Here is a 23,940-nt window from a genome sequence, read left to right as displayed (position 1 = left end):
ACATCCCGCCCGTTAAATCCTCCACTTTCAGTTCACTTCTGTTGTTGTTTCATGTGAGTCGGACACCACCGGCCTCCTCCCCGATTAAAGTCTTACATAAAGAAGTATATAATGGCAACAGGCTTCACACTGAAATTCTCTTTCTGAAGGCGGCTCCGCAGCATTAGTGCTTCCTGGTTCAGGAGGTCACCCGTTGTTGGTCCAGGCTCAGTCCATCGCCCCGGTTGCAGGCGCCTCCGCCCTGCCTGCTCAGCCAGCGGCCGAGCAGAAGGAGGTGGAGACGGAGATGGGACCAGCTGTTACCATCATGAAGCCCATTCTGAGGTTCCTGCAGCTGCTCTGTGAGAACCACAACCAGGATCTGCAGGTGAGTTCCAGCAGGTGCTGATTGCTAACGTCACACACTGTGACCAGCTGCAGTTTAAACATCAGCAGGAGGAAAACAACAAACACAAAGCCCGGCAGCCATTTTATTCCCCTGATTTAAAGGTGAAAACACTGAAGGAAGATTTTCCTGTGAAAACCTTTTCTTCTTCTGTTGTTTTGTCTGAAACACGAGAGAGAGAAACAGTAACGTGAAGGTGATGTGTCTTTCCAGAACTTTCTGCGATGCCAGAACAATAAGACCAACTACAACCTGGTGTGTGAGACTCTTCAGTTCCTGGACATCATGTGTGGAAGCACCACCGGAGGTCTGGGCCTGCTGGGCCTCTACATCAACGAATCAAACGTCCACCTCATCACCCAGACGCTGGAGACGCTCACAGAGTACTGCCAGGGCCCCTGTCAGGAGAACCAGGTGATCAGTCCCCGAGGAACACAGCCAGGGGGGAGGAACACACCAGAGACTCATCATTAACACGTGTGTGTGTGTGTGTGTGATACAGACGTGTATAGTGACCCACGAGTCCAACGGCATCGACATCATCACTGCTCTGATCCTGAACGACATCAGTCCGTTGTGTCGTTATCGGATGGAGATGGTTCTGGAGCTGAAGGTACGTTTACAGCGTGAGGTCGACGCCGTGTGAACCAATCAGCACCGAGGCTTCGGCCTCGTGGTTAGTCCAGCTGGTGACCAGGTGCTAAGAGACAAAACATGACAGTGGAACGCTCCGCATCGAGTCAGACGTTAGCTCAGCAGCTCAGATCGTTAGATCACATGTTCAGCCATCACACGTGGAGAGACGTTCAGGCGTCCTCAGGACAAACACTTCACTGTCTCTGAGACACAGTGCTGCACACAGGGTACATACCAAATAATACAGAGCGACAGACCTGACCTGAGATCAGTGTTTTACACATGAACATGTGTGGTTCAGTGGTGTCCATGTTGAGTTCAGTCCACATGTTTGACTGCTGCTGCTGTCTCTCCGGTTGCTAGGACAACGCCTCCAAGCTGCTTTTGGCTCTGATGGAGAGTCGTCACGACAACGAGAACGCTGAGAGGATCCTGTTCAACCTCCGACCACGAGAGCTGGTCTGAGCCTCCCACCTTCATCCCTTCATTCCTTCATTCCTTCATCCCTCTCTTCTTCTTTCTTCCTTCTTTCTCTCATTCCTCTTACTTTTATTTTCTTTAAAAACACGTTAATTTCGAAGCTTTTCAGTCTCGTTTTATTCATGCACTTATCCTTTCTGTGTCAAAAATACAACTGTGTGTGTGTCTGTGTGTGTGTGTCTGTGTGTGTCTGTGTGTGTCTGTGTGCAGGTGGACGTGATAAAGAAAGCCTACAATCAGGAAAGTGAGTGTGAGGGGCTGGAGGTTTCTCCTCGGGAGGTGGGACACAACATCTACATCCTGGCTCAACAGGTGACTAAACCAGAGACCAGAGACAGGGACCAGAGAGAGGGACAAGAGACCAGAGACCACAGACAGGGACCAGAGACAGGGACCAGAGACAGGGACAAGAAACCAGAGACAGGGACCAGGGACCACAGACAGGGACCAGAGACAGGGACACATACTTTCACTTGACTGAGTAAAGTATCTACCGTCCACTGCTGCTGATAATAGTGAGTCTGTTTGTTTCAGTTGGCGAGACACAACAAGGTCCTGCAGAACCTCCTGAGACCACCGAAGAAGAGTAAAGAGGGAGAGGAGGGGATCTCCTCCATGGTAAACCTCCGTCCGTCCGTCTGTCCGTCCACAGTCCTCTGACAGTGCTGCAGCGGTCTGACGGTGATGTTTGTGTGTCCGCAGCTCAACCTGAACAACCGTCCGCTGTCCCAGATGTTGAAGTCCACAGCTCCAGCTGCTGTGGTGGAGCAGGACCCACTGGAGTACTACGACCAGCTGACCTCTCAGATCGAGGTACGTTTTTTTTCTTTGTTCTGTTGCACATCAGCCAACTTCACTCTGTACCTGAGAGGACACACAGGATGCTCCGCCCCCAACCAGAGACCAGGCGATTACCTGGAGTCAGTATGTCTCAGTGTGATCCATGTGTGATTCAGGTGTGATCCATGTGTGATCCAGGTGTGATCCAGGTGTGATTCAGGTGTGATTCAGGTGTGATTCAGGTGTGATCCAGGTGTGATTCAGGTGTGATTCAGGTGTGATCCAGGTGTGATTCAGGTGTGATCCAGGTGTGATCCAGGTGTGATCCAGGTGTGATTCAGGTGTGATTCAGGTGTGATCCAGGTGTGATTCAGGTGTGATCCAGGTGTGATTCAGGTGTGATCCAGGTGTGATCCAGGTGTGATCCAGGTGTGATCCAGGTGTGTTCCAGGTGTGATCCAGGTGTGATCCAGGTGTGATCCAGGTGTGATTCAGGTGTGATTCAGGTGTGATCCAGGTGTGTTCCAGGTGTGATCCAGGTGTGATCCAGGTGCGACCCCTCTGACCTCTCTGTGTTCAGATCGTTCGTGAGGACCGCAGCATGGAGCAGATCGTGTTTCCTGTCCATCCCATCTGCGAGTTTCTGACCGAGGAGTCAAAGTTCAGAGTGTTCAACACCACCGAGCAGGACGAGCAGGGGTCAAAGGTCACGCACTTCTTTGAACAGACCTCCTTCCTGCACGGAGAGATGGAGTGGCAGAAGAAGCTGAGGAGTGAGAACACACACACAGACACACACACACGATATGATCAGCGACAGTGAATTCAGAACTGATCCTCTTCAAACATTGTCTGTGTGTGTGTGTGTGTGTGTGTGTCTGTGTGTGTGTCTGTGTGTGTGTGTGTGTGTGTGTGTGTGTCTGTCTGTGTGTGTGTGTGTGTGTTTTAGGTATGCCGGTGTTGTACTGGTTCTCCAGGAGGATGACTCTGTGGGGAACCATCTCCTTTAACCTCGCCGTCTTCATCAATCTCATCATGGCCTTGTTCTACCCGTACGACTCAGGACAAGGTACAACTGCAGATCCTAACACTGCCGGAGCAGTCCCTGTGTGTGTGTGTGCGTGTGTGTGTGTGTGTGTGTGTGCGTGTGTGTGTGTGTGTGTGTGTGTGTGTGTGTGTGTGTGTGCGTGTGTGTGTGCGTGTGTGTGTTTTAATCAGGACACGGCTTCAGTTTAAATGTTCAGTCAGTGTTTTTCTTAATGAAGTGAAAATTGTGTCATTGAAGTTTTCATATTTTTGATGCTGTGTTTGATGCCCCCCCGCCTCTTGTCTCCCCCTCTCCCTCTCTCCCTCTCTCCCTCTGCCCCCTCTCCCTCTGCCCCCTCTCCCCTCCCCCTCTCCCTCTGCCCCCTCTCTCCCCTCTCCCCTCTCCCCCTCTCTCCCTCTCCCCTCTCCCCCTCTCTCCCTCTGCCCCCTCTCCCTCTGCCCCCTCTGCCCCCTCTCCCTCTCCCTCTGCCCCCTCCCCTCTCCCCCCTCTCCCCTCTGCCCCCTCTCCCCTCCCCCTCTCCCTCTGCCCCCTCTCTCCCCTCTCCCCTCTCCCCCTCTCTCCCTCTCTCCCTCTGCCCCCTCTCCCTCTGCCCCCTCTCCCCTCTCTCCCTCCCCTCCCCCTCTCCCTCTCCCTCTGCCCCCTCTCTCCCCTCTCCCCTCTCCCCCTCTCTCCCTCTCTCCCTCTCTCCCTCTGCCCCCTCTCCCTCTCCCTCTGCCCCCTCTCCCCTCCCCCTCTCCCTCTCCCTCTGCCCCCTCTCTCCCCTCTCCCCTCTCCCCCTCTCTCCCTCTCTCCCCTCTCCCCCTCTCTCCCTCTCCCACTGCCCCCTCTCTCCCTCTCTCCCTCTCCCTCTGCCCCCTCTCCCCTCTCTCCCTCCCCCTCTCCCCTCTCCCTCTGCCCCCTCTCCCTCTCCCTCTGCCCCCTCTCTCCCCCCTCCCCCCTCCCCCTCCAGTCGGAGCCATAGACGACTCTCTGCTGCTGATGCTGTTCTGGATCCTGACCGGTCTGTCGGTGCTGGGTTTGTTCTCTCAGCGTTACGGCCTCCAGCCTCTGACCGTGGCTCTGATTCTCAGGTCCATTTACCACCTCGGCATCGGCAACACGCTCATTCTGCTGGGATCGCTCAACGTGAGAACCCATTTCGTTCCTCACGCTGTTTCTGTTTTTACTCTTTTTACTCTGCTGATAATCTGCTGTGTTCTCTCTTCACCTGCAGCTCATCAATAAGGTGGTGTTTGTCGTGAGCTTTGTGGGGAACAACGGGACGTTCATCATGGGATACAAGGCCATGGTGATGGACGTGGAGTTCCTGTATCACCTGGCGTACGTCCTGACCTCCACCCTGGGACTGTTCGTCCACGAGCTCTTCTACAGCATCCTGGTAAACGACAGACGCAGCCGTCCTCACATCTGTCCTGTTTCTGTTTAGAATCAGAAGTAAAGCTCCACATCTGTGTGTGTGTGCATGTGTGTGTGTGTGTGTGTGTGTGTGTGTGTGTGTGTGTGTGTGTATGTGTGTGTGTATGTGTGCGCAGCTGTTTGACCTGATCTACCGGGAGGAGACGCTGTTTAACGTGATAAAGAGCGTGACTCGTAACGGTCGCTCCATCCTGCTGACGGCGCTGCTCGCTCTCATCCTCGTCTACCTCTTCTCCATCGTCGGCTTCCTCTGTCTGAAGGAGGACTTCATCATGGAGGTCGACCCACTGCCACAGATCGCCGCAGGTAACTTCACAGAAGTTCACAGCCTATCCCAGCTGACCACGAGCGAGAGGCGGGGCTCAACTGCAGGGCCGACACACACACAAAGACAGACAACAACACACACACACACACTCACACCCAGGGGCAGTGTAGAGCGGAGGAAGCTGGAGAACCCTGTGAAACAGAAGAGCCCAGACCGGGGTTTGAACCTGGAACCCTAACCACTCGCCTGCTTCTCAGAAGGATGCATGTGTTTCTGTACAGAGAGAAGCATCTCTGCCCTGTCGCTGCAAAGTCTATTTCTCTTTTCATCCAAGATAATATGAGCCACAGAGCCGCTCACCCTCCCTGTCGGCGCACAAAGGTATCTGCGTTTGTTTGTGCCGGTTCTGGAAAACGCAGGTGATTATTTCTCCAATAGCCGAGTGCAGTCTCACCTCTGGGAACAGGGGTCTCTGCCAAGAGAACATCCAGTGGGTGGGATACAGAGGTGCTTGGCCTCTCTGGTCCGTTTTCCTCCAGAATCTCCTCCCCTGCTGCGTCGGGTCGTTGCCTCTGTGCGCGCTCTCCATCGCGCGTCCCATCCTCGGCACCGGCAACGTGTGTGTGCGCGTCAAGTATTGCTCGTGCGCGTTGTTTAACATCCTCATCAAAGCAGCGATCCTTGTACCTGGGATCCAGTTAGGTAGCAGTGCAGAACATGGGCTCATACTCGGTTTGATCGAAGCGTTTATTTACAGCCTTTAATAATGAGGTCTGTGTGGTTTGAACGGCGCGGTGTGCGTCAGCCCGCTGGCTCGGGAGACGTCTCACAGAGGGGAGGGCGTCGGCAGCTGATGCCTCCGATGAGCGGGAGAGGAGTGTTAACGTTTTCCGTTAACTGCCACTGGTGCGCGCTGAGAGTGGCGGGGAGGTCGCAGCCTGCGGCACAAGCAGCAAGTGCGCGCTTCTGTTCCAGCAAGCTCTCCGTCATGTGACCGGTACTGAGTGTTCATGCGACATGTAAATCAACACACAATCATCGGCCTTCATCGGTGAATGTCATCTTTATTCGCCGATGGCAGTTAACGAGGCGAACACCGACGATCAGCCGGAGCTGCTCAGCGGACCTGGGTTCTGCTGGTGACTCGGTCTGTAAACCTGTAAATGACATCGAACACCAGGACTGATGCAGAGACATATTAATATCACACAGAGGTTTTAGGTTCAGTTCCTGCTGCTGTTACTGACCTGAGGGGCCCTGAGCGTCTACCTGCCCGCTCCGTGTACCGGGCAGGTAGACACAGTCACCTGAGTGTACAGGTGAGTGTGTCTACCTGCCCGCTCTGTCAGAGTGTGTGTGTACAGGTGAGTGTACAGGTGAGTGTACAGGTGAGTGTGGGTCACTGACTGTGTGTGTTGTGCTGTTCAGCGCCTCAGCAGAGCGAAGCCTCTCAGGATTTCCTCAAGTCGTGTTCTGCAGACGGCGTCAGCTGCACCACGGAGACCGACGCCGTCACCGTGACCGAAGAAGAAGAAGAAGGTGAGAGCCGTTACTGTGACTTCCTGTTTCGGGGGTGACATCATGTAAACACCGTGCAGCCTCACCACAGCAGTGGCGGTGTGTGTGTGTGTGTGTGTGTGTGTGTTTCAGAGGAGCCAAACTCGGAGCGAGCGTGTGACACGCTGTTGATGTGTATTGTTACCGTGTTGAACCACGGACTGAGGAACGGAGGTGGAGTCGGAGACGTTCTCCGCAGACCATCAAAGAACGTGAGGAGCAGTGTTACACCTGCACACACCTGAGCACACACACCTGAGCACACACACCTGCACACTCCTGAGCACACACCTGCTCTAACTCTTCTAATATTTAATAACTTTCTCAGCTTCTAATAAACCAGCAGCAAGTGAGAGAGCATCTGTAGTTAGAAACTTTAATAAACTGATGATAGTAGTAGGAATGATAATAATTTAATTACAGTCTGTGATTTGTTATAGATTAAACCTCCAACATCAAAACAATAATCATCCAAATAATATAAATATTTAATGATGAAAGATTCTGCATCACGAGCAGTTTTATTTTTTCTTCTTTTCTTTAAATCTGAACTTTATTTTCTGACACTTGTTTTATATCAGCTCAGCCTCAGAGTGTGTGTGTGTGTGTGTGTGTGTGTGTGTGTGTGTGTGTAGGAGCCCCTGTTTCCAGCCCGGGTGGTGTACGACCTCTTGTTCTACTTCATCGTCATCATCATCGTTCTCAACCTGATCTTCGGCGTCATCATCGACACGTTTGCTGACCTGAGGAGCGAGAAACAGAAGAAAGAGGAGATTCTGAAAACCACGTGTTTCATCTGTGGTGAGTTCAAATCAAAGCTGTGAGCGAGCGAACCTCCACCTGCAGGCAACAGGAAGTGACACGATACGCTCTCTGTCTCTCGCGCCGTCTCTCTCCCTCTCTCTCTTTCTCTTTCTCCTTCCATCTCTCTCTCCCTCCTTCTCTCTCTTTTTCTCTCGCTCTCTTCTTCTCTCTCTTCCTCTCTCACGACAGGGTCTGTTGTGATTTGATGCTGTATAAATAAAGCTGAATTGAATCACAGGAGTTGTTCAGGAGTCTGTAAATCTGTCGCTGCCTGCTCTCGATCGTCACACAGGTTTACGTTGTGTGTGTGTGTGTGTGTGTCCGTCCTCAGGTCTGGAGAGAGACAAGTTTGACAATAAGACAGTGTCGTTTGAAGAGCACGTCAAACTGGAGCACAACATCTGGAACTACCTGTACTTCATCGTTCTGGTGCGCGAGAAAAACAAGACTGACTACACGGGACCCGAGAGCTACGTCGCACACATGATCATGGTACAACACACACACACACACACACCTAACCAACGACGTGATCCAGGATCACAAACACACATGAACACGTTTGTCTTGTGCTTCAGAACAACAACCTGGACTGGTTTCCACGGATGCAGGCGATGTCTCTGGTGGTAACCGATGGCGACGGGGAGCAGAACGAGATGAGGATGCTACAGGACAAACTGGCAGCAACAATGAAGGTGGTGACAACTCTGACAACTCAGCTGAATGAGCTGAAAGAGCAGGTATACACACTGTCTGATTAAAAAGCTCCAGAACCCGAGCCTCTGAGCTCAGCAGCTCTTGTTCGGGTTGCTGCTCTGCTTCTGTTGTTCTGTTGTTGTGATTTTTGGTTGTGTCTCCTGACAGTGAACTTGTTGTACTTCCTGTGTGTCTGTAGATGACGGAGCAGAGGAAGAGGAGGCAGAGGATGGGATTCGTCGACGTTCAGGCGGGAGCCAGCGCTGCAGGTCCCCCCAGCGCCGCAGGAGGAAACCACCAGATCTACAAAACATAAGGACGGGCTGATCATCAGACTCAGCTGGACTGATGGACTGTTCCACAGGAGAGAATCCTTCACACCGTTATCACGCAGAAAAACACTAGAACCCAACGACAGAACATGCAACTGATGTTTCTCACTAAACCCCAAGAGATTTTTTTGTTTGCTTTTACAGTTTTTATGTCTGAGCGACCCGCGGTCACATGGGTGCTGACTGAAAACCATCACTGCAGAAAGAAAAGAGCATCTTTTTATTCTGTCATTAGCATCTTAGCTAAGTTTAATTTAGTTCACAGTTTGCTTTGTTTAACGAGGTTGCTGTGAAGCATGGAGACCCGTACATTTCCAAACCAGACGATATGTAATACTGCAGATAAGAAGTAACTGTTTTAAACAGGACTGACCCACCTGACTGATTTCTGTGCTAAGCTAACAGCTTGGTATGCTAGCTAACGTTTTTAGTAGAAGGCTTAGCTTTTTGACCAGTTTAGTCCAGATTCCTCCCTCTGCAAGGGTTAGAGGAGGATTCTGGTCCCTGGTCTCAGTCTGGACCTTATGTTCTGCATTTCACAGATACAATCTGAACCTGTTATTGATCCTTTTTAAGCCATTTCTCTGGACCTCCGAGACGGAGCCAGAGCTGAAGATACTGATCCTCAGGGTTCAGATGGAAATCCAATGCCAGTGCTTTAGATTTTCACAGGTTTTGTTCAGAGTAATAATTACCAAACATTTGAACCATTATTGACCCGAATAATTTAAACAGTCAAAGTGTTATTGACTGCAGCAGTTTGTGTTTTAGAAAAACTGTTTTGTCTGTTGTTTTTTTGGAGTTTGTGAAAAAATGAGTTAATGACGTAAACAGAAAATCGTACGGCTAAAAAACGTGGAATCGAAGGATCACAAGCTTCCTGGTCGGAGGACTGCAAACTGTAATGCTCTGCTCAATGTCACAGAAAAAAATGCTAAAATGTGTGTGTGTGTGTGTGTGTGTGTGTGTGTGTGTGTGTGTGTGTGTCTGTGTCTGTGTCTGTGTGTGCGCTCAGAAAATAACCAGGCAAAAACTCACTCACATTTTAAGACAATGTTAATAGAAACAGAAATGCATCATTTCTCTGCTGATGATAGAATTATCTACATCAATGATACGTTTGTGTTTGAATGTAAAGTGAGCTGAACCCAGTTGTGTGTTTGTTAGTGTAAATCTGGGGAAAATGTAGTTTTTAAGTGATCTATAATATTGTTATTCTTATTATGGTTTACTAGTGATATATTTATGGAAAGAAAATCCAGTTTGTTTTTTAACACTGTAACTGGCTGAATAATACCTGAGCTGCTTTTTAGCAAAAGTTCAAGATTGTGAACAGAAAATAACATTTACCTTTGTTCACTCAGAAAAAGAGAGCGGGAGGAGGAGGACGATGTAAAGAAAAAGGAATAAATAAAACATCTACTATGAATAACAAAGTGTATGCTCTCTCACTGGTTCATTTATTCTAACAGTTCTACAGTCAGCTTGGTTTGGGCTTTAGTAAAATTTAACAGTCGGTCATAGTGCAGTATGTCACATGATGGTAAGTCATAGTCACAGTATGTCATACAAAAGTGAACAGTAACTGGTTCATCAAATGTCGCGTGCAGTTCACGTGACATAAAAAACCAGCCTACACAAACAGTGCAGAGAAATAAATTGTCTTATCGAGCTCTTGTTTTTGTAGATTTCAACAATTATCTTTTAACAATCAGTCATATGATGTACAGCCTGCTACTGAGGGTACACTTCAAATATAATGTAATAACTTGTCATATCATAACAATATTTACCATTTAATAAGTAAGGAACTGTTTACCATGAATTAACATATCATATGATAAGTTTTTTTTTTTAGCAGAACAACAAATTATTTGCTGACTTTAACCGTATTTACTTTAACCACATCTTTTTTTAACCATATTTTTATAGTGTTTTTAATACATTTTACTGCAGTGACAAACATGAATTGAATGAACATGCCAAACTGAACTAACTTATCATAAAGTCACAATACATTTCTGCTGCTATGAAAATCCTCAGACGGTCACACTGATTCTGAAATCGTGTGATTTCTGCAGGACATGTTTAGACTGGAGTTTCGTGGCTTTGGGAAAAAGTTGAGCAACAAGTCGTGATCCTGTTCTTCCACTCCGACCAACACAGAACCAAAGCAGCTTCGTGTGAAATCAAATTATATGAAAAATGAACCGTTTTCTTTCCGCGGATTGTTTCTTATTTCGTGTTTTCTAAATTTCAGAGAAAGAAGCAAACACAAGTCTGGACTCTTCCAAGCTGAAAAAAGCCACCTAGACCTGAATTATGAAGTTCAATCATCCCATCTTTCCCACGGTACGTGAATGCAGCAGAGTTGGAGGGCGTGGCCAACCTGAGAGAACCAGGAAGGTGATGCAGAGTGGGCGGAGTGTAAAACGACGCCAGCAGTTTGAGAGCCTCCACCCTGCAGCTGCAGCAGGAGACGCTCAGCAGAGTCCGAGCGGTGCAGATACACGGTCAGTCCTCTGCTCACCTGGACAGGTAAGAAAACCAGCAGCACCAGCACTCTGCACTGGGACTGGACCAGCGACAGCTGCTGGGTCTGCTCGGAGTGTGTGTGGTCTGTGTGTGAGAGTTTAAAAAGTTTTGAAGAGTGGTTTTGAAGCCTGAAAGTGGAGCGTGTGCCAGGTGTGACCCAGATTCAGGTGTGTGCGCCGTGTTTTTCTGTTCCGTAAACTCAGACGTCATCACAGTCTGACAGAATCAGGTGGATTTTTCACCCTCCTGAAATGAACTGGATTTTTACTCTTGGTGAAATCTGTTTTTGTGAGTGTGTGATTCTGTTAAAGGGAAACACTGAAGATGTTTAAATCGGTTTCAGTCTAACTCACAGGCTGTTGAGTCTTTGGGGACGTCGGGTTTTCTGCTGCCACTGCTTCAGGGACAGATTAAGGAGAAGGTCAGGGCTGAAGACTCCGTCACAGACATAATGTCAAATGTCCTGAACTGGCTTAAAATGTTTGTGTTAAAGATTAACTTGTGTTAATTGGTAACTTTGACCTGAACGACTGACACATTCAGGCCGAAGTCGACAGTTAAATTAGAAACAAGCTGATTGACAAACTTTCATCTTTATTTCATGTGAAAAGCAGCTGAGGGGTCTGAACCTAGCTGTGAATGTGATGTGTCCTGTTGTGTTGGACGTACTAAAGTGAGGACGTTATTGTGCTGTTGCTGCTGAGGACACAGCAGGTCCCTGACGGGCTCGGTCGCTTCTTGTAGACAAAAGCAGGATTTGGAAACACACAGACTTCAGACGCACACAAACACATTGTTAAAACCAAGGATATCAGCACACTCAGTACACACTCAGTACACACTCAGTACGTTCCCACTGTGAACTGCAGAAATGTCCACGAGCTCACTTCATGTTCTCAGACTCAGGATAATTGTCCCTCCTCGGGATCAGGCCTGTTCATCATATCACAGTCGTTGGCTTGTTGGAGGTGAAGTGAGAAAAAGTATAATTCAGATCAGTCATTCATTATTTTATACGTGACAGACACTGTGCAGGTTTATGACCCATCATCACTGACGGCTTTAGAGTCCAACACTCATTTTTGTATCTGTATACTCAGAAGTGAGACAAACAAAATGGCAGACAGTGAATCTAGTTCAGCAGTTAGAGTGAGGTCAGATCAATAAAATCTGTTTAGTCAGAGTGAGGCTCCTCTGGGCTTCAGGTGAAACGTGCCCAGCTCCAGGGCTTGTTTCTCAGAACCATCAGCTCTTTGGTCACATCTAGAGCTGCGTCTAAATATTACTTTCATTGTTATTTTCTTGATTAATCATTTAGTGAAAAAAAAAAATGGCGCTCACAAGTTCCCAGAGTCCACTGAGTCTTCAGATGTCTTTCTCTTTCCCAACCAAACCCAAATATATTCAGTTTCTAATCATTTAAAACAGAGAAAGGAAGCAAATATAGGAGAAGTTTGACCCAGAGAACGTTCAGACACTCTGGATTATCAGAGTGATCAGCCACACCGTGGGCAGGCACAGAGCTGCCTCTGAGGTGAACTGTAATTCCTAGAAGTTGTCTGTGGCGTGGTGACGGGTGGATTGGCCAGTAGTAGTAAAATTACATTTCCTGTTACCACAACACAGAGCTTCAGAATCAGGTGCGGTCGAACAAAACCACAAACCGAGGCCTTGAAAATAAAAGTGAGATCAGTTCCTGTCCTCAGCAGCACCTGAGTCACAGCCTCAGACAGGCGGCGTTTCATACTGTGACCAGTTTGTGTATGTTGCTCATGTGTTGCTGTAGTTGTGTCCAGCGAGTACGTTCACAGCTTTGCTGAACTGTTGTGGGTTAAATCATTAAAGAGGCTGGTGTGTGGACGTCAGGCTGTTGTGTTGAGGCAGAAGTCACTTTACCGGTCGCACCACCTCCAGGCCTGGGAGGGGCCGAGAGAAGCTGCCACAGACACAGCTGACTCACTGCTGGACCGAGCGACTCAGCACCAGACTGTCAGTGGTTAATGACCTGACTGCTGTTAATAACTGCATGCTGTTAACACAGTGACCTGCAGGTTCCTTATTCACTGAATTCACTCCGCACTGCTGCAGCCTGCATGTCACAGCATGTCTGTGGTTTTGGGGTGTTTGCTTGTTGCGTAGTTGTGTTTGAAAAACACAACAATTTCAAATTTTGAGCGCAGGCACACAGCGAGTGTGAGTCCGTCAAAATAAAGACACGTCACACGTCTTCTCAGTCACTCGCGTGACTTATAGATCGCCAGCATACAAAAGAGACATGATCAGATCCAGTGATCCATAACCATGTATAGAAAACAGCACAGCCTCTTCATGAAATCTTCTCTCTGCAGCACCTGTGCTGGTCAGAGCCTCCACACAGGTGCGTTCTTTACTTCATCTGTACGGGTTGGATTGAAATGTTTGCAGGTTTTCAGACAGAGGACTTGGTGGATGTGGGTAAAGGCGTCACAGTAAACAGCTTCTCTCTGTCCCTGGTGCTCAGCGCTCTCTCCCTCTCTGTCTTTCGCCTGCAGTGGCTCAGGTCTGAACATGCTCTCCCTCCTCCATCAGACCAGTCGAACCACTCAACCTGTTACATGTCACCTCCACGTTCCCTTGTTGTCGTCCGTCTCTTCTTTCATGATAAAGCTCATTGACAGTTACTGAATGAGACTGAGTCAGTATTAAAGCTCAGGTTTCCTGCTGTGAACCTCACCTGTAAATCACTCTCCTCCTCTGCAGGTGGTATTAAACTCTGTTGGCTGTGGTCATGTTGCTCCTGTGAAGCCTGCCTCTCTTGTAGAAATTCTTTTTCTCCTCCTCTGAATCCCTAGAACAGATTTAATCAGCCCTCTCTTTCCAGGTACGTTTCCACCTACCTGCCTCTTCCTGTTTGTGTTTGTAGCACAGAGGAAACCAGCTCGCACTCTCACCTTTGTCACTGTGCGCTCACTGACTCACTGTGTTTGTCATGCATGGTTGTATTTCGCTTGCTCCATCCGTCTGGTTAAAACAGACTAGATTTTCGTGGCTGAGTGAATGTTTAGTCGGATGTGTGACAGTATGGTTGTTGGAGATCTACGGAGTCCCAGCGAGGACATTTCTCAGTGGTGGAATTTAACTAAGTTCATTTACTCCAGTAAAGGACTTTTGATTTGAGGAAGTCGTACTTTATTAGAATATTTTATTTTCATGACAGTTTATATTTGTACTCTGACAGAATGATTGTACTTTGACCTGAACTACATTTATCTGACTGTTGTAGTTACATTACAAGTGGTTTTAAAGAACTGGGCAAATTTATAAAATGACTTTAAACCATTTTAAACATTCTAACGTGTAATAATATAAATGAATGGACGGATTATGAAAGAACAGGCCTCCACCCTCGTGGTCGTGTCTCTTTGTGGTTGTGATGTTAATCCTGACATGAGATGGCATGTGTGTCTGATTTTTCTGCCCCACCCCAGAAATCATTACTGAAATCCTGACTCGAGCTGTGCTCTTGTATTTTAAAGTGGATCTCTGAGTTGTTTTATGTGGAGAGAGCTGCTGAGAGTGATGTTTCTGTTAAGCTGGAAGCACATCAGCACATTTAAATCCATCAGGAGAACAACAGTCAGTATAAGTTCATCAGCTGTGCTGTTGTATTGTCAGTTACAGGTATTTTCTCTTTTAGAGCCTTTGTTTGTTAATATTCGTCACACTGAATGAAACCAGTGTGTTTGGTGTGTGTGTTTGTTCAGATGTGACTGAGTTATGATTCTGAATCACACAGCTTTTCTCTCTCTCGCTCTCTCTCTCTCTCTCTCTCTCTCTCTCTCTCTCTCTCTCTCTCTCTCTCTCTCTCTCTTCTCTGTTGTCGTCCTGATGAATGTTCATGTCTGTTACAGACCAACTTCCCCAGATGTAAAAAGAAAGAAAGACTTGAAAAGTGCTTTATAAACTCAGTCCATTTACTATTTTTATTTCTTGATGTTTAAAATAACTGGACCAGGAACACAGTGTGAAGTTAATCCAAATGCGTCTTAATTCTTGTAGTTCTTTATTGCCCCCTGGCCTTTTTAGCAGAGCCTCAGGTGTTTGCCCTCCTGCATTTCACAGCACACATCAAACAGTGTGAGCCTGTCACACAAAGCTTTGAACGCACCAATGAACCAACCACGCGTTCAGACGTTCATGGAGAACATCCAACGAACTCTACAATCAGGTTTTTCTACATTCTCTTATGATATATTTTGCAATATACAGAACGAACCTCTCGACTTACGTCGGACACGTTATTAAGACATGAAGTCGCAGCAGTTTTACTTATTGACTCTCGATGAGGCCAACATGAGCGTGGGATCTGTGACAGTGAGGTTCACTGGAGAGTTCAGAGCTGGGAGGTGTCACACAACACACACTGCACACACACGCACACACACTGCACACACACGCACACACACTGCACACACGGTGCACACACAGTGCACACACACTGCACACACACGCACACACACTGCACACACAAGCACACACACTGCACACACAGTGCACACACAGTGCACACATAGTGCACACACACTGCACACACGCACACACACGCACACATACTGCACACACACTGCACACACACGCACACACACTGCACACACACAGTGCACACACAGTGCACACACAGTGCACACACACGCACACACACTGCACACACACTGCACGCACACACACGCACACACACTGCACACACGGTGCACACACAGTGCACACACAGTGCACACACAGTGCACACACACTGCACACACACTGCACACACACGCACACACACTGCACACACACGCACACACACTGCACACACACTGCACACACACTGCACACACACTGCACACACACGCACACACAGTGCACACACAGTGCACACACAGTGCACACACACGTACACACTGCACACAGTGCACAGCTCTTTCATTCATCATGAAGACTGTGAGTCTTTGTTATCTGAAACTTATTGAAAACCTACTTTTCAATAAGTTTCTGTTGACACAGGAAGTAGTTGCCTTTACACCGTTATTCTTGTTGTACACTGCTACAAAGAGTAGCCAGATATCTTCAATATGTTTCTCTTTCATATACATGAACAGCCCGTACAGGTGTAGAGTAACACCTGCTGGACGCTTTAAATTTCAGTATGTTGCTGCTAATAAGAGGCGACTCAGCTGACAGACGACTGATCCAATCTGTTGTCATTTAAAATGCCGAACCAGTCAGACGCCTGTTAACTGTGGCAGGTGGTGGGTGTGGTTTTAAACCCTCCCACGTGTTGCTCAGGCATTCAGCGAAACTTTATTAAACACAAGCAACACAGTCACAAGACAGATGAACCAGAAGAAACAACAACAACCTGCCTGCAGCTGAACGTGGTGCTGATACGTCAGGGTTGTGTTGTTCTCTCTGACCCCAAGTGGCCAAAGTATCCAGTAAATCAGCAGCAGCAGTTTACACCTGCACATCTGACACTTTGATAACACCTGCTGAAGGCAAAGAGTCATAGCTGCTATAATAATAATAATAATAATAATAATAATAATAATAATAATAATAATAATAATAATAATAATACGGTTAGATTTCTTTTCTTATCTTTGATTCTGACATTCAGACATTTGAAACTCAAAATAACTCAAACATTCAACAGCAGAGACAGGACCTGACCTGCACCCACACTGATATCTAAACCATGTGCTTCATATCAATGAGACTGTGTCTCTGTGCTTTTCTCCACAGTCCAGCCATGAGGTGGCGCTCTTTTCCTCTTCCTCTCCTGCTTTTCTCTTTCCTCACCCTCTTGGTCGGGAGAGCAGCAGTGTCAGGATTCAGGATCTGCTCCTACAATGTGCAGAAATTCAACACGATGAAAGCTAAAAACTACAGACTGATACACACTCTGACACGGGTAGGACACACACACACACACACACACACACACACACACACACTGTCACATTAAATACACACTGGTTTCAACTGATGCTTAAATGTAGAATATAGTGTCTGTCACAGTCTGACTCTCTGTCTGTATGTGTGTCTGTCTGTGTGCAGATTGTGTCTCGCTGTGATATCTGTCTCCTGCAGGATGTGTTCGACCCTAAGGGTGAAGCCATCAAAATTCTGCTGTCGTCTCTCAACAGGTACAATGAAACCTAGTGAAGATTCAGTCAGGTTCAGTCTCTGCTACTGCAGAGCTTTATTAAACCGTCTCACCGGGAGGAACAGGCCGGCGCTTTAACCAGCAACCAAACATACACGGCTCAAAGGCCGTGGCTCATTTTGTATAACGCACGTAAAATATGAAGTAAATTAAAAAGTTGTTCCTTTATTCAACCTGAAACGTTTTTAAAGGGATTTTGGACACAGCATCAAATGTTTGACATGTCTGACATTTTTTACTTTTTGAATGTTGACAAAACTTCGCCTACTAAACTGAAGGATTTAAGAATGAATGTGCACACACAGTAACACTAACACTGCTGTAACCACATCATGTGTATATTACGATATGGTGATCATGTGTCTGCTGTCTGCCTCCAACAGGGGAACTGACAGGTACAGTGAATTTTCTGAGCATGTGGAACATCATCTAATTAGAATGAATCAAATGAATCATCCCAATCACCTTTATTTATTTTCTTTACTAATACTAATGCCTGTAATAACAGATAACACTTTATTTTTTAACATGTCAGCAGACTGTCTCAACAGATCAGACTGGAGGAAAAGTCAATATCAACAGGTTCATCAATCAAGTGTTAAAGCAGATTGAAACGTCCTGACACGCTGAATAAACCCGGGTTAAATCCTGACTTTATGGGGCTAATCTTTACCCTAACTTTAGCAATAACATGTTTATGTGTATTTAATGAACCCTCAAATGAAAGGAACGGCTCTGTGCATTCATGACAGAAAAACTTAATATGATTAGCTTAGCTTAGCACAAACATAAGGGAAACTGCTAGCCTAGCTGCATCAAAAGTGAAAACACACTTTCCAACAGCTCCAGAGGTTTCTGATTTACACCATGAATCCTGTTTATTGAACAGGTGTAGGAACATAAATGTAAAACAGAGACGCTGAAGTTTGAGCAGCAGTTAGCATAGTTAACTCTGCTAACTATGGGATGGACAGGTACCTGTCCCTCTGACAGCTGACAGGATTCAACACATTTTTAAGGTCACTTTGGAGTTGTGTTTGTTTATTTGTAGTTGTTGTTTGGGTTTTCTTTTGTTTACTGTTGATGGAACTAAGCTAGCAGTGTCCCCCTGCTTCCAGTCTTTGTGCTAAGCTAGCCGAACATTGTCTGTTGTTGGGATTGTCTGTGTTGAGAGTCAATGAAACAGACTTAATAAATGAAGTGTTACAGCTTATTATTATCAAAGGTTAAATTGGGATTTTTTATGTTTGGAAGAGGAACAGTGCCAAATCTCATGGCAACTCCAGCTTAATATAGCTTTATAAAGACCCAATGAGCCCTACATTACACACACACACACACACACACACTTCAGATAATTAAAGAAATGTATTCAGTATGTACTGAGGTCAGCACTGTCACAGCGGTGTGCTATTGGATAACAATGCTAAATTTCACCAATTACTTTGTCCCTGAGAGCAGAGCCACTGTTTGCAGTGATTCCATCAAAATGAATTTATTTCAGTGTGAAGTTTTGTTGTTTTAAATGCTGATGTGACTGAACCTTTATCCGAGCAACACGGATATATTTCCACACTCTGTATAGCATAGATTTGTGTGTTGGCAGCGTAGTGGTGTAAATAAATGTCAGAATTCTTGAAGCTGTGACTGTGTACACGCAGAACAGTAGTAAACCCAGTATTAAGCCCTGCAGAACACCACATTCAAACCCTGGAACAGCAGGTTATTGACAACACGCTGTGGTCAGTCAGATATTTATGAGCAAAACCAGGAAAGTGAGAGTTGACCAACAACACTTATTCTACCAGTTCAGAAATGGTAGGGAGATGAGAGAGTGCCCTATAATCTCTTGGTGTTTGCGGATAAAGGATATGACTTTTGAGAACAGGTGTAATAGAACCTGTTAGAAATACTGTGGTTACTGATGATAAGCAACGACTCTTATGTACTTTTACTAGAGTATAATTTTCAATGCACGTAGTCACCTAGTGAAATAATATTTAATCCAACACCCAAACTGTCATTTGAGTATATTTCTCTGTCTGTCTCATACTCATTCAAATATTACTAATAATCAGATGAATCATTTTTCCTGATCCTCGTATGGCATTTTTTCTCTTTACCTCATAAATGTCCCAATTTAATCCCAGTTAAATCACTGGAATGAGGCTTTTCTTTGCTGAGCTGGAAACTGCTGTTGCTCTGATGATGTCTAACAGGAAACTCATCTCGATTTGTTGGTGCATGTCTGTTGGTGTGGCAGGGTATAAACCTCTAATTTACCGGGGAAACAGTGTAAATGAGGATTACACTGTTACACAACACGTCATTTTCAGGGCATTTGTTCAAAGGCTAATGTTTCAGTAGTGGGAGAAGTATGCATCATTTACTTCTGCATTTGAAATCTACTTAAGTAAAAGTACATAAGTATTATGGGTGAAATGTAATTTGTGAATTAAAAGTTAAAGTAAAATGTTCCAATGTTCCATTACTGTAGTTTATTGATACTGATGCAACAATGCTCCAGCAGCATTTTACTGCTGTAGCTGTGAGATGGAGCCGGTTTAACTTTATACACAATTCAGTGGTTCAGTCCAGTGGTTCCCAACCTCGGGGCCGGGCCCCTCTAAAGGGTCACCAGATTAAAACAAAGTTTTGATGCACAAACAAAACTGATAAACTCATTAAATGAAGATACTCAAGTGAAGTAGTAAGACCTGAAAATTGTACCTATGTACAGTACTTGTGTAAATATACTTAGTTTCTTTCCACCACGGGGCCGTCCAAACAGCGAGGCTGCTTTAGCTTTAGGATTGTTTACCAAACAAATAAAAAAAGACACAGGCTTTGCTGACCAGTTCAGATGAAGGTCAGCTGGTGAACGCTGCGTTATGATGGACTAATGACCCTGATTTCAACTATGAATATCAGTAGTCAGATTTCAGATGTTCAGGGAGGAAGTGGAAGGAAACATAGAAAAAACTTTTTTACACTGAAGAATTTGGTTAAAAGTTTGAATTGTTTATGTCCAGACACACACACAGACACAGCTGAACTCAGAGAGAACACAGAAGCTTCATCAGGCTGGTGAATGTCAGTTCCCTCAGTGTAAAATCGCACACAATGGAATGTACTGACATTCTGTCTTTGTCTTTGTGTTGAGGTATGAACACTACTCGTACCGCTCAGTGGCCAGTGAGGCTCTGGGGAAGTCGAAAGAGGACATGCAGCAGTATGTGTTTATCTACAGGTAAGTCACTGCGCTGGGATCCATGTCTCTACCTGTTAGTCCAGGATTAGGAACATTAAGACTTTGTGTTGCAGCTCACAGTTTACACTGTATGAATGAGGTGCTGCCCACTGATACTTAAACACAGGCACAGTGAAGGAAACAGAACTGAAGTTTAACTTTTTCTGTGTAATTAAAGAGTGAAAAGGTGAGAACAGCTGCTGAATACATCACAGCCCACAGACCTTCTCATTACTGTGTCACTCATTAGTGAATGTCAGTCCACCGTATGACCTTCTGTCTGTCTTTGTCCTTCTGTCCAAACAGGATGCAGACGGTGAATGTGACGGATAAGTATCAGTACAAAGGCAACGAGTACTTCGACAGAGACCCGTTTGTCGTTCAGTTCCAAAGCAAGAACACCCGTGAGTGGGCTTAGATCTGACCAGGAGGACCTGCAAACAGACGCACTGTATATATCGTGTTTATCTTTCTCTCCTGCAGCAATTGAGAAGTTTATCCTGGTTCCTCTCCACACTAATGCCACTCTGGCCGTGAAGGAAATCGACCGACTGTACGATGTCTTTGAGGACGTCAGCAAGAAATGGAACAACACGGTGAGGAAACAGGGTCTAAAGATAAATTCAGACTTTATGTGATTTATCAGTCAGATCTGACACTGGAGTGTTTATTTCACATCACGTGTGAATTCATGTGTGTGTGTTAGAATGTGATGTTCCTGGGAGATTTCCACGCCAGCTGTGCCTACCTGACGCGACAGGACAAGAAAAACATCAGACTGTTCACCGATTCAAATTTCTCCTGGCTGATCGGAGACAGAGTGGACACCACCGTCACCGACAAGACCAGCTGTGCTTACGACAGGTGTGTGTCCACTCTGAAAGTGGAAAGTAAAGGGAGTGATGGGGGGGCGGGGATATTGTTTAAGCTTTGTGGTTTTGATCAGCAGGTGTCAGCTGTTCTCTGTACTCTGTGTGTGTGTGTCTGTGTGTGTGTGTGTGTCAGGATCGTGGTCTATGGGCAACCTTTCCTGAAGGCGATCAGGCCGTTCTCTGCGAGAGTCTACAACTTCGCCAAAGAGTTCAAACTCTCAAAGACCAGGGTAAGTTTGTCCGTCTCACCTCATCAGATGCCATAAGTACAGTAAAATACTTTCTGTCAGTGAAGTGTGTAACATGACTGATTGGGACACGTGGTATTTTTTATGTATTGTGGTTCCTGAGCTGCTTCCATGTGTTGTTCTGTGCCCCTGTGTTAAACAGTTTTAAGTGTGGAGTGTGTATTTGGTGTCAGATCAGAGGTTTGGTCTTTCGCTGGAAACATTCTAAATTCATTTGGAGGTGGAGTTTTTGATCATGTGATCAGGCAGCATTACCTGCTCACAGGTGATACAGATGTGGCAGCACATCTGTCTATGTTTGACACTCTCTGCAGCTCAGGTGTTTATGTGTTGATATGAATGTTCTCCCTGTTTGATTCTGAGCTCTGTTGCTTCTGTCTGCCAGGTGCTGGAGGTGAGCGACCACTTCCCTGTGGAGGTGAGACTAAAGAGCTCCGCCCTTCTCCATCAGGCCACGCCCCTCCTGATCCTCTTCAGCATCTCTGCCGTCATCCAGTCCATGTTTTCAGCTCTGTGATCGTCCACAGGGACTGACAGGTGCCAGGTTTCTGTCAGTGTGGTTTGAAGTGACACTGATTTATTTTCTAATAGCTTTACTTAATAGTCAGGTGACCTGCGCTGCTGTGTCATGTGACCAAAGTAAAGCTGACTCATTCCAAAATTCAGTCAGACAACTGAGTCATTAGGTTGTGATTAGAGGCTTTAAAACATGGTGACTCTCAACTTCCTTAACCCTCTTTACCTAAAGTTGAATTAAGTTTATTAAGTTTTATCTACAGTTTAAAGATCCAGATACTGTTTTGGCTTCATCAGTACACAAATCATTTCAGTGAAACAGTGAAACGTGTCAGTGCTGTGGACCTTCTGGACTCCTGATGAGTTATTTTACTGCCACTCGTATTATTTCCGTGTTTTTCCTGCTGAAGTGAAAAACAGATCAGTGAAAGTGAAGGAGTGGACAGGAACAGGAACCAGTGATCCTCCATCACTCCATCATTTCAGCGTCTGAAACCCAGCACAGAGAGGAGCAGATGGATGAAGACGCTTAATCAGAAATGTTAATGTCACATTTTCTGCTCCAGACTCAGTGAAACCTCCCTCTGCTGCATTTACAAAATATCACATACAAGACTTTAATAACTGGTTTATAACACACTAATGTAGCTGTAATTAAAACATATTGTATATTATCACTGCTGTTGTTCATTATCTGTTTATACAGGAGCCTCCATTTATGGGAGGCAGTAAATACATTAACAAATAACTACATTATAATGTGTTATAAATCAGTTATTACATGTTTATACACTGTAAATTAAGCGTTGCCACGATGATTCTGGTTCATTTTAAATTAGATTTAAAGTTTACAAAGTCATGAACAATGAGCACTGATGGTGGTCCACGTGGCTGCTGTTGACCGCTGCCCCAGGACCAGTTATCACTTATTGTTCAAAATGCCAAGTGGGAATTGAACCACTAACCTGGGCAGAGCTGGTGCCTTGCTCTGCCCTGAGAGAGCAGTCCTTTACCAGAAGAGTTTTACACTTTCGTCCTGTCACTTAATGAATGTATGTATATACACAGCTCTGTGTTTTTAATGATGCATTATATATCTGTTTTTAGAGGGAGAATCTGTTTCTGATGTTGATTTTAGATCTAATGTTTCCTCATTTCCTGTTCTTCCACCATCTCCTCGTGTGTCTGTTCGACTCTGTACAGAAACGGATGTAAATATTTGGAATATAACGAACAGTTCATGACATTTATTGTTTGTGTGTTTTTAATATTCACTAAAGTTTTTGTATGTTGACAATAAAATGCTGAAGATGTCGTCATTGCATGGTGACTTTTACCGCAGAAAACTTTTATTTCCGTTTTTGTTTTTAAAGCAAATACTCAGAAATCAGAGACGTGTTCCAGGAGGACCTGAGTTCACTTCACGGCCTCCTGGGGGCGCTGCTGCGGCTCTGCGGGTACATGATACCTGTCACAACTTGTTCCACCAACGAGGAAGAGACGCCAGTTCCTCATAGCAGAGATCGTCTATTTTCGGAAGACGAGTTACACTCCCGCTAAATATGTACACCTGGCCTGTGTCCCGCGGGTGTGTTTCAGACCAGAGCACGGCCCTGGTCCCTGCCTGGTCCCTGGTGCTTTCAGCGGAGCTGCAGGTTTGCACCCTGACTCAAACGACCAAGTATCACATAAGGCAGGTTGGATCCATGGTTTCATGCTGCTGGCTCCAAACTCTGAGCATCTGCAGTTTCAGAAGAAATCCAGATTCATCAGACCAGGCTACGATGTCCAGTCCTCACCTGTCCAGGTTTGGTGAGCCTGGCAGGACTGGGACCTGACGTGGACTTCTGCTGTTGTAGTCCATCCACCTGGAGGTGTTGGAGGTACTGCTCATTCTGAGATCCGTTTCCACTCACTCAGAGCAAATTTCCCC

General features: G+C 46.1%; 2 protein-coding genes across 5 annotated transcripts in view; both read left to right on the top strand.

Moving 5' to 3' along the window:
- itpr3 (inositol 1,4,5-trisphosphate receptor, type 3) overlaps nucleotides 1–9,832 on the top strand; it is a 42,008-nt gene extending 32,176 nt beyond the window's left edge. Inside the window, exons 43-60 of one of the 2 annotated variants that reach the window (XM_041048348.1) lie at nucleotides 150–367; nucleotides 599–799; nucleotides 888–998; nucleotides 1,385–1,480; nucleotides 1,712–1,813; nucleotides 2,036–2,119; nucleotides 2,204–2,314; nucleotides 2,862–3,054; nucleotides 3,231–3,350; nucleotides 4,279–4,454; nucleotides 4,543–4,707; nucleotides 4,862–5,051; nucleotides 6,442–6,547; nucleotides 6,662–6,782; nucleotides 7,206–7,371; nucleotides 7,706–7,866; nucleotides 7,953–8,114; nucleotides 8,270–9,832. In XM_041048348.1, coding sequence (XP_040904282.1) covers nucleotides 150–367; nucleotides 599–799; nucleotides 888–998; nucleotides 1,385–1,480; nucleotides 1,712–1,813; nucleotides 2,036–2,119; nucleotides 2,204–2,314; nucleotides 2,862–3,054; nucleotides 3,231–3,350; nucleotides 4,279–4,454; nucleotides 4,543–4,707; nucleotides 4,862–5,051; nucleotides 6,442–6,547; nucleotides 6,662–6,782; nucleotides 7,206–7,371; nucleotides 7,706–7,866; nucleotides 7,953–8,114; nucleotides 8,270–8,386 — 2,600 coding nt within the window. In that variant the 3' untranslated portion in view covers nucleotides 8,387–9,832. Of the gene's footprint in view, nucleotides 1–149; nucleotides 368–598; nucleotides 800–887; nucleotides 999–1,384; nucleotides 1,481–1,711; nucleotides 1,814–2,035; nucleotides 2,120–2,203; nucleotides 2,315–2,861; nucleotides 3,055–3,230; nucleotides 3,351–4,278; nucleotides 4,455–4,542; nucleotides 4,708–4,861; nucleotides 5,052–6,441; nucleotides 6,553–6,661; nucleotides 6,783–7,205; nucleotides 7,372–7,705; nucleotides 7,867–7,952; nucleotides 8,115–8,269 lie in introns of both variants that reach the window. The other variant, XM_041048340.1, reaches the window with a different exon arrangement.
- Nucleotides 9,833–10,852: 1,020 nt separating this feature from the next.
- On the top strand, nucleotides 10,853–23,757 carry LOC121196953 (deoxyribonuclease gamma-like). Of its 3 annotated transcripts, XR_005896211.1 has the most exons (11): nucleotides 10,853–10,940; nucleotides 16,698–16,866; nucleotides 17,013–17,101; nucleotides 17,505–17,516; nucleotides 20,285–20,371; nucleotides 20,678–20,775; nucleotides 20,855–20,967; nucleotides 21,078–21,235; nucleotides 21,377–21,473; nucleotides 21,877–22,673; nucleotides 23,746–23,757. XR_005896211.1 is itself a non-coding variant. In XM_041060217.1 (10 exons), the coding sequence occupies exons 2-10, from the start codon at nucleotides 16,705–16,707 to the stop codon at nucleotides 22,006–22,008; spliced, it is 948 nt and encodes a 315-aa protein (XP_040916151.1). In that variant the 5' UTR covers nucleotides 10,853–10,940; nucleotides 16,698–16,704; the 3' UTR covers nucleotides 22,009–23,321. The 3 variants fall into 3 exon arrangements, 2 of the variants coding, with proteins under 2 accessions (XP_040916151.1, XP_040916162.1); XM_041060217.1 differs by lacking the exon at nucleotides 23,746–23,757 and having other exon boundaries at nucleotides 21,877–23,321; XM_041060228.1 differs by lacking the exons at nucleotides 17,505–17,516; nucleotides 23,746–23,757 and having other exon boundaries at nucleotides 21,877–23,321.
- Nucleotides 23,758–23,940: the final 183 nt, after the last annotated feature.

The sequence above is a fragment of the Toxotes jaculatrix genome, chromosome 2, assembly GCF_017976425.1.
Source record: "Toxotes jaculatrix isolate fToxJac2 chromosome 2, fToxJac2.pri, whole genome shotgun sequence".
Taxonomy (NCBI): Eukaryota; Metazoa; Chordata; class Actinopteri; family Toxotidae; genus Toxotes; species Toxotes jaculatrix.
The sequence above is the reverse complement of the archived record's forward strand: the minus strand, read 5'-3'. Positions and strand labels throughout refer to the sequence as shown.

Bases quoted from the DNA above. Each gene is read 5' to 3' on its own strand.
- LOC121196953 (XM_041060217.1), top strand. From the start codon at position 16,705: ATGAGGTGGCGCTCTTTTCCTCTTCCTCTCCTGCTTTTCTCTTTCCTC. The intron at 20,372-20,677 runs GTAAGTCACTGC...CTGTCCAAACAG, and splicing joins CAGTATGTGTTTATCTACAG to GATGCAGACGGTGAATGTGA. The intron at 20,968-21,077 runs GTGAGGAAACAG...TGTGTGTGTTAG, and splicing joins GCAAGAAATGGAACAACACG to AATGTGATGTTCCTGGGAGA.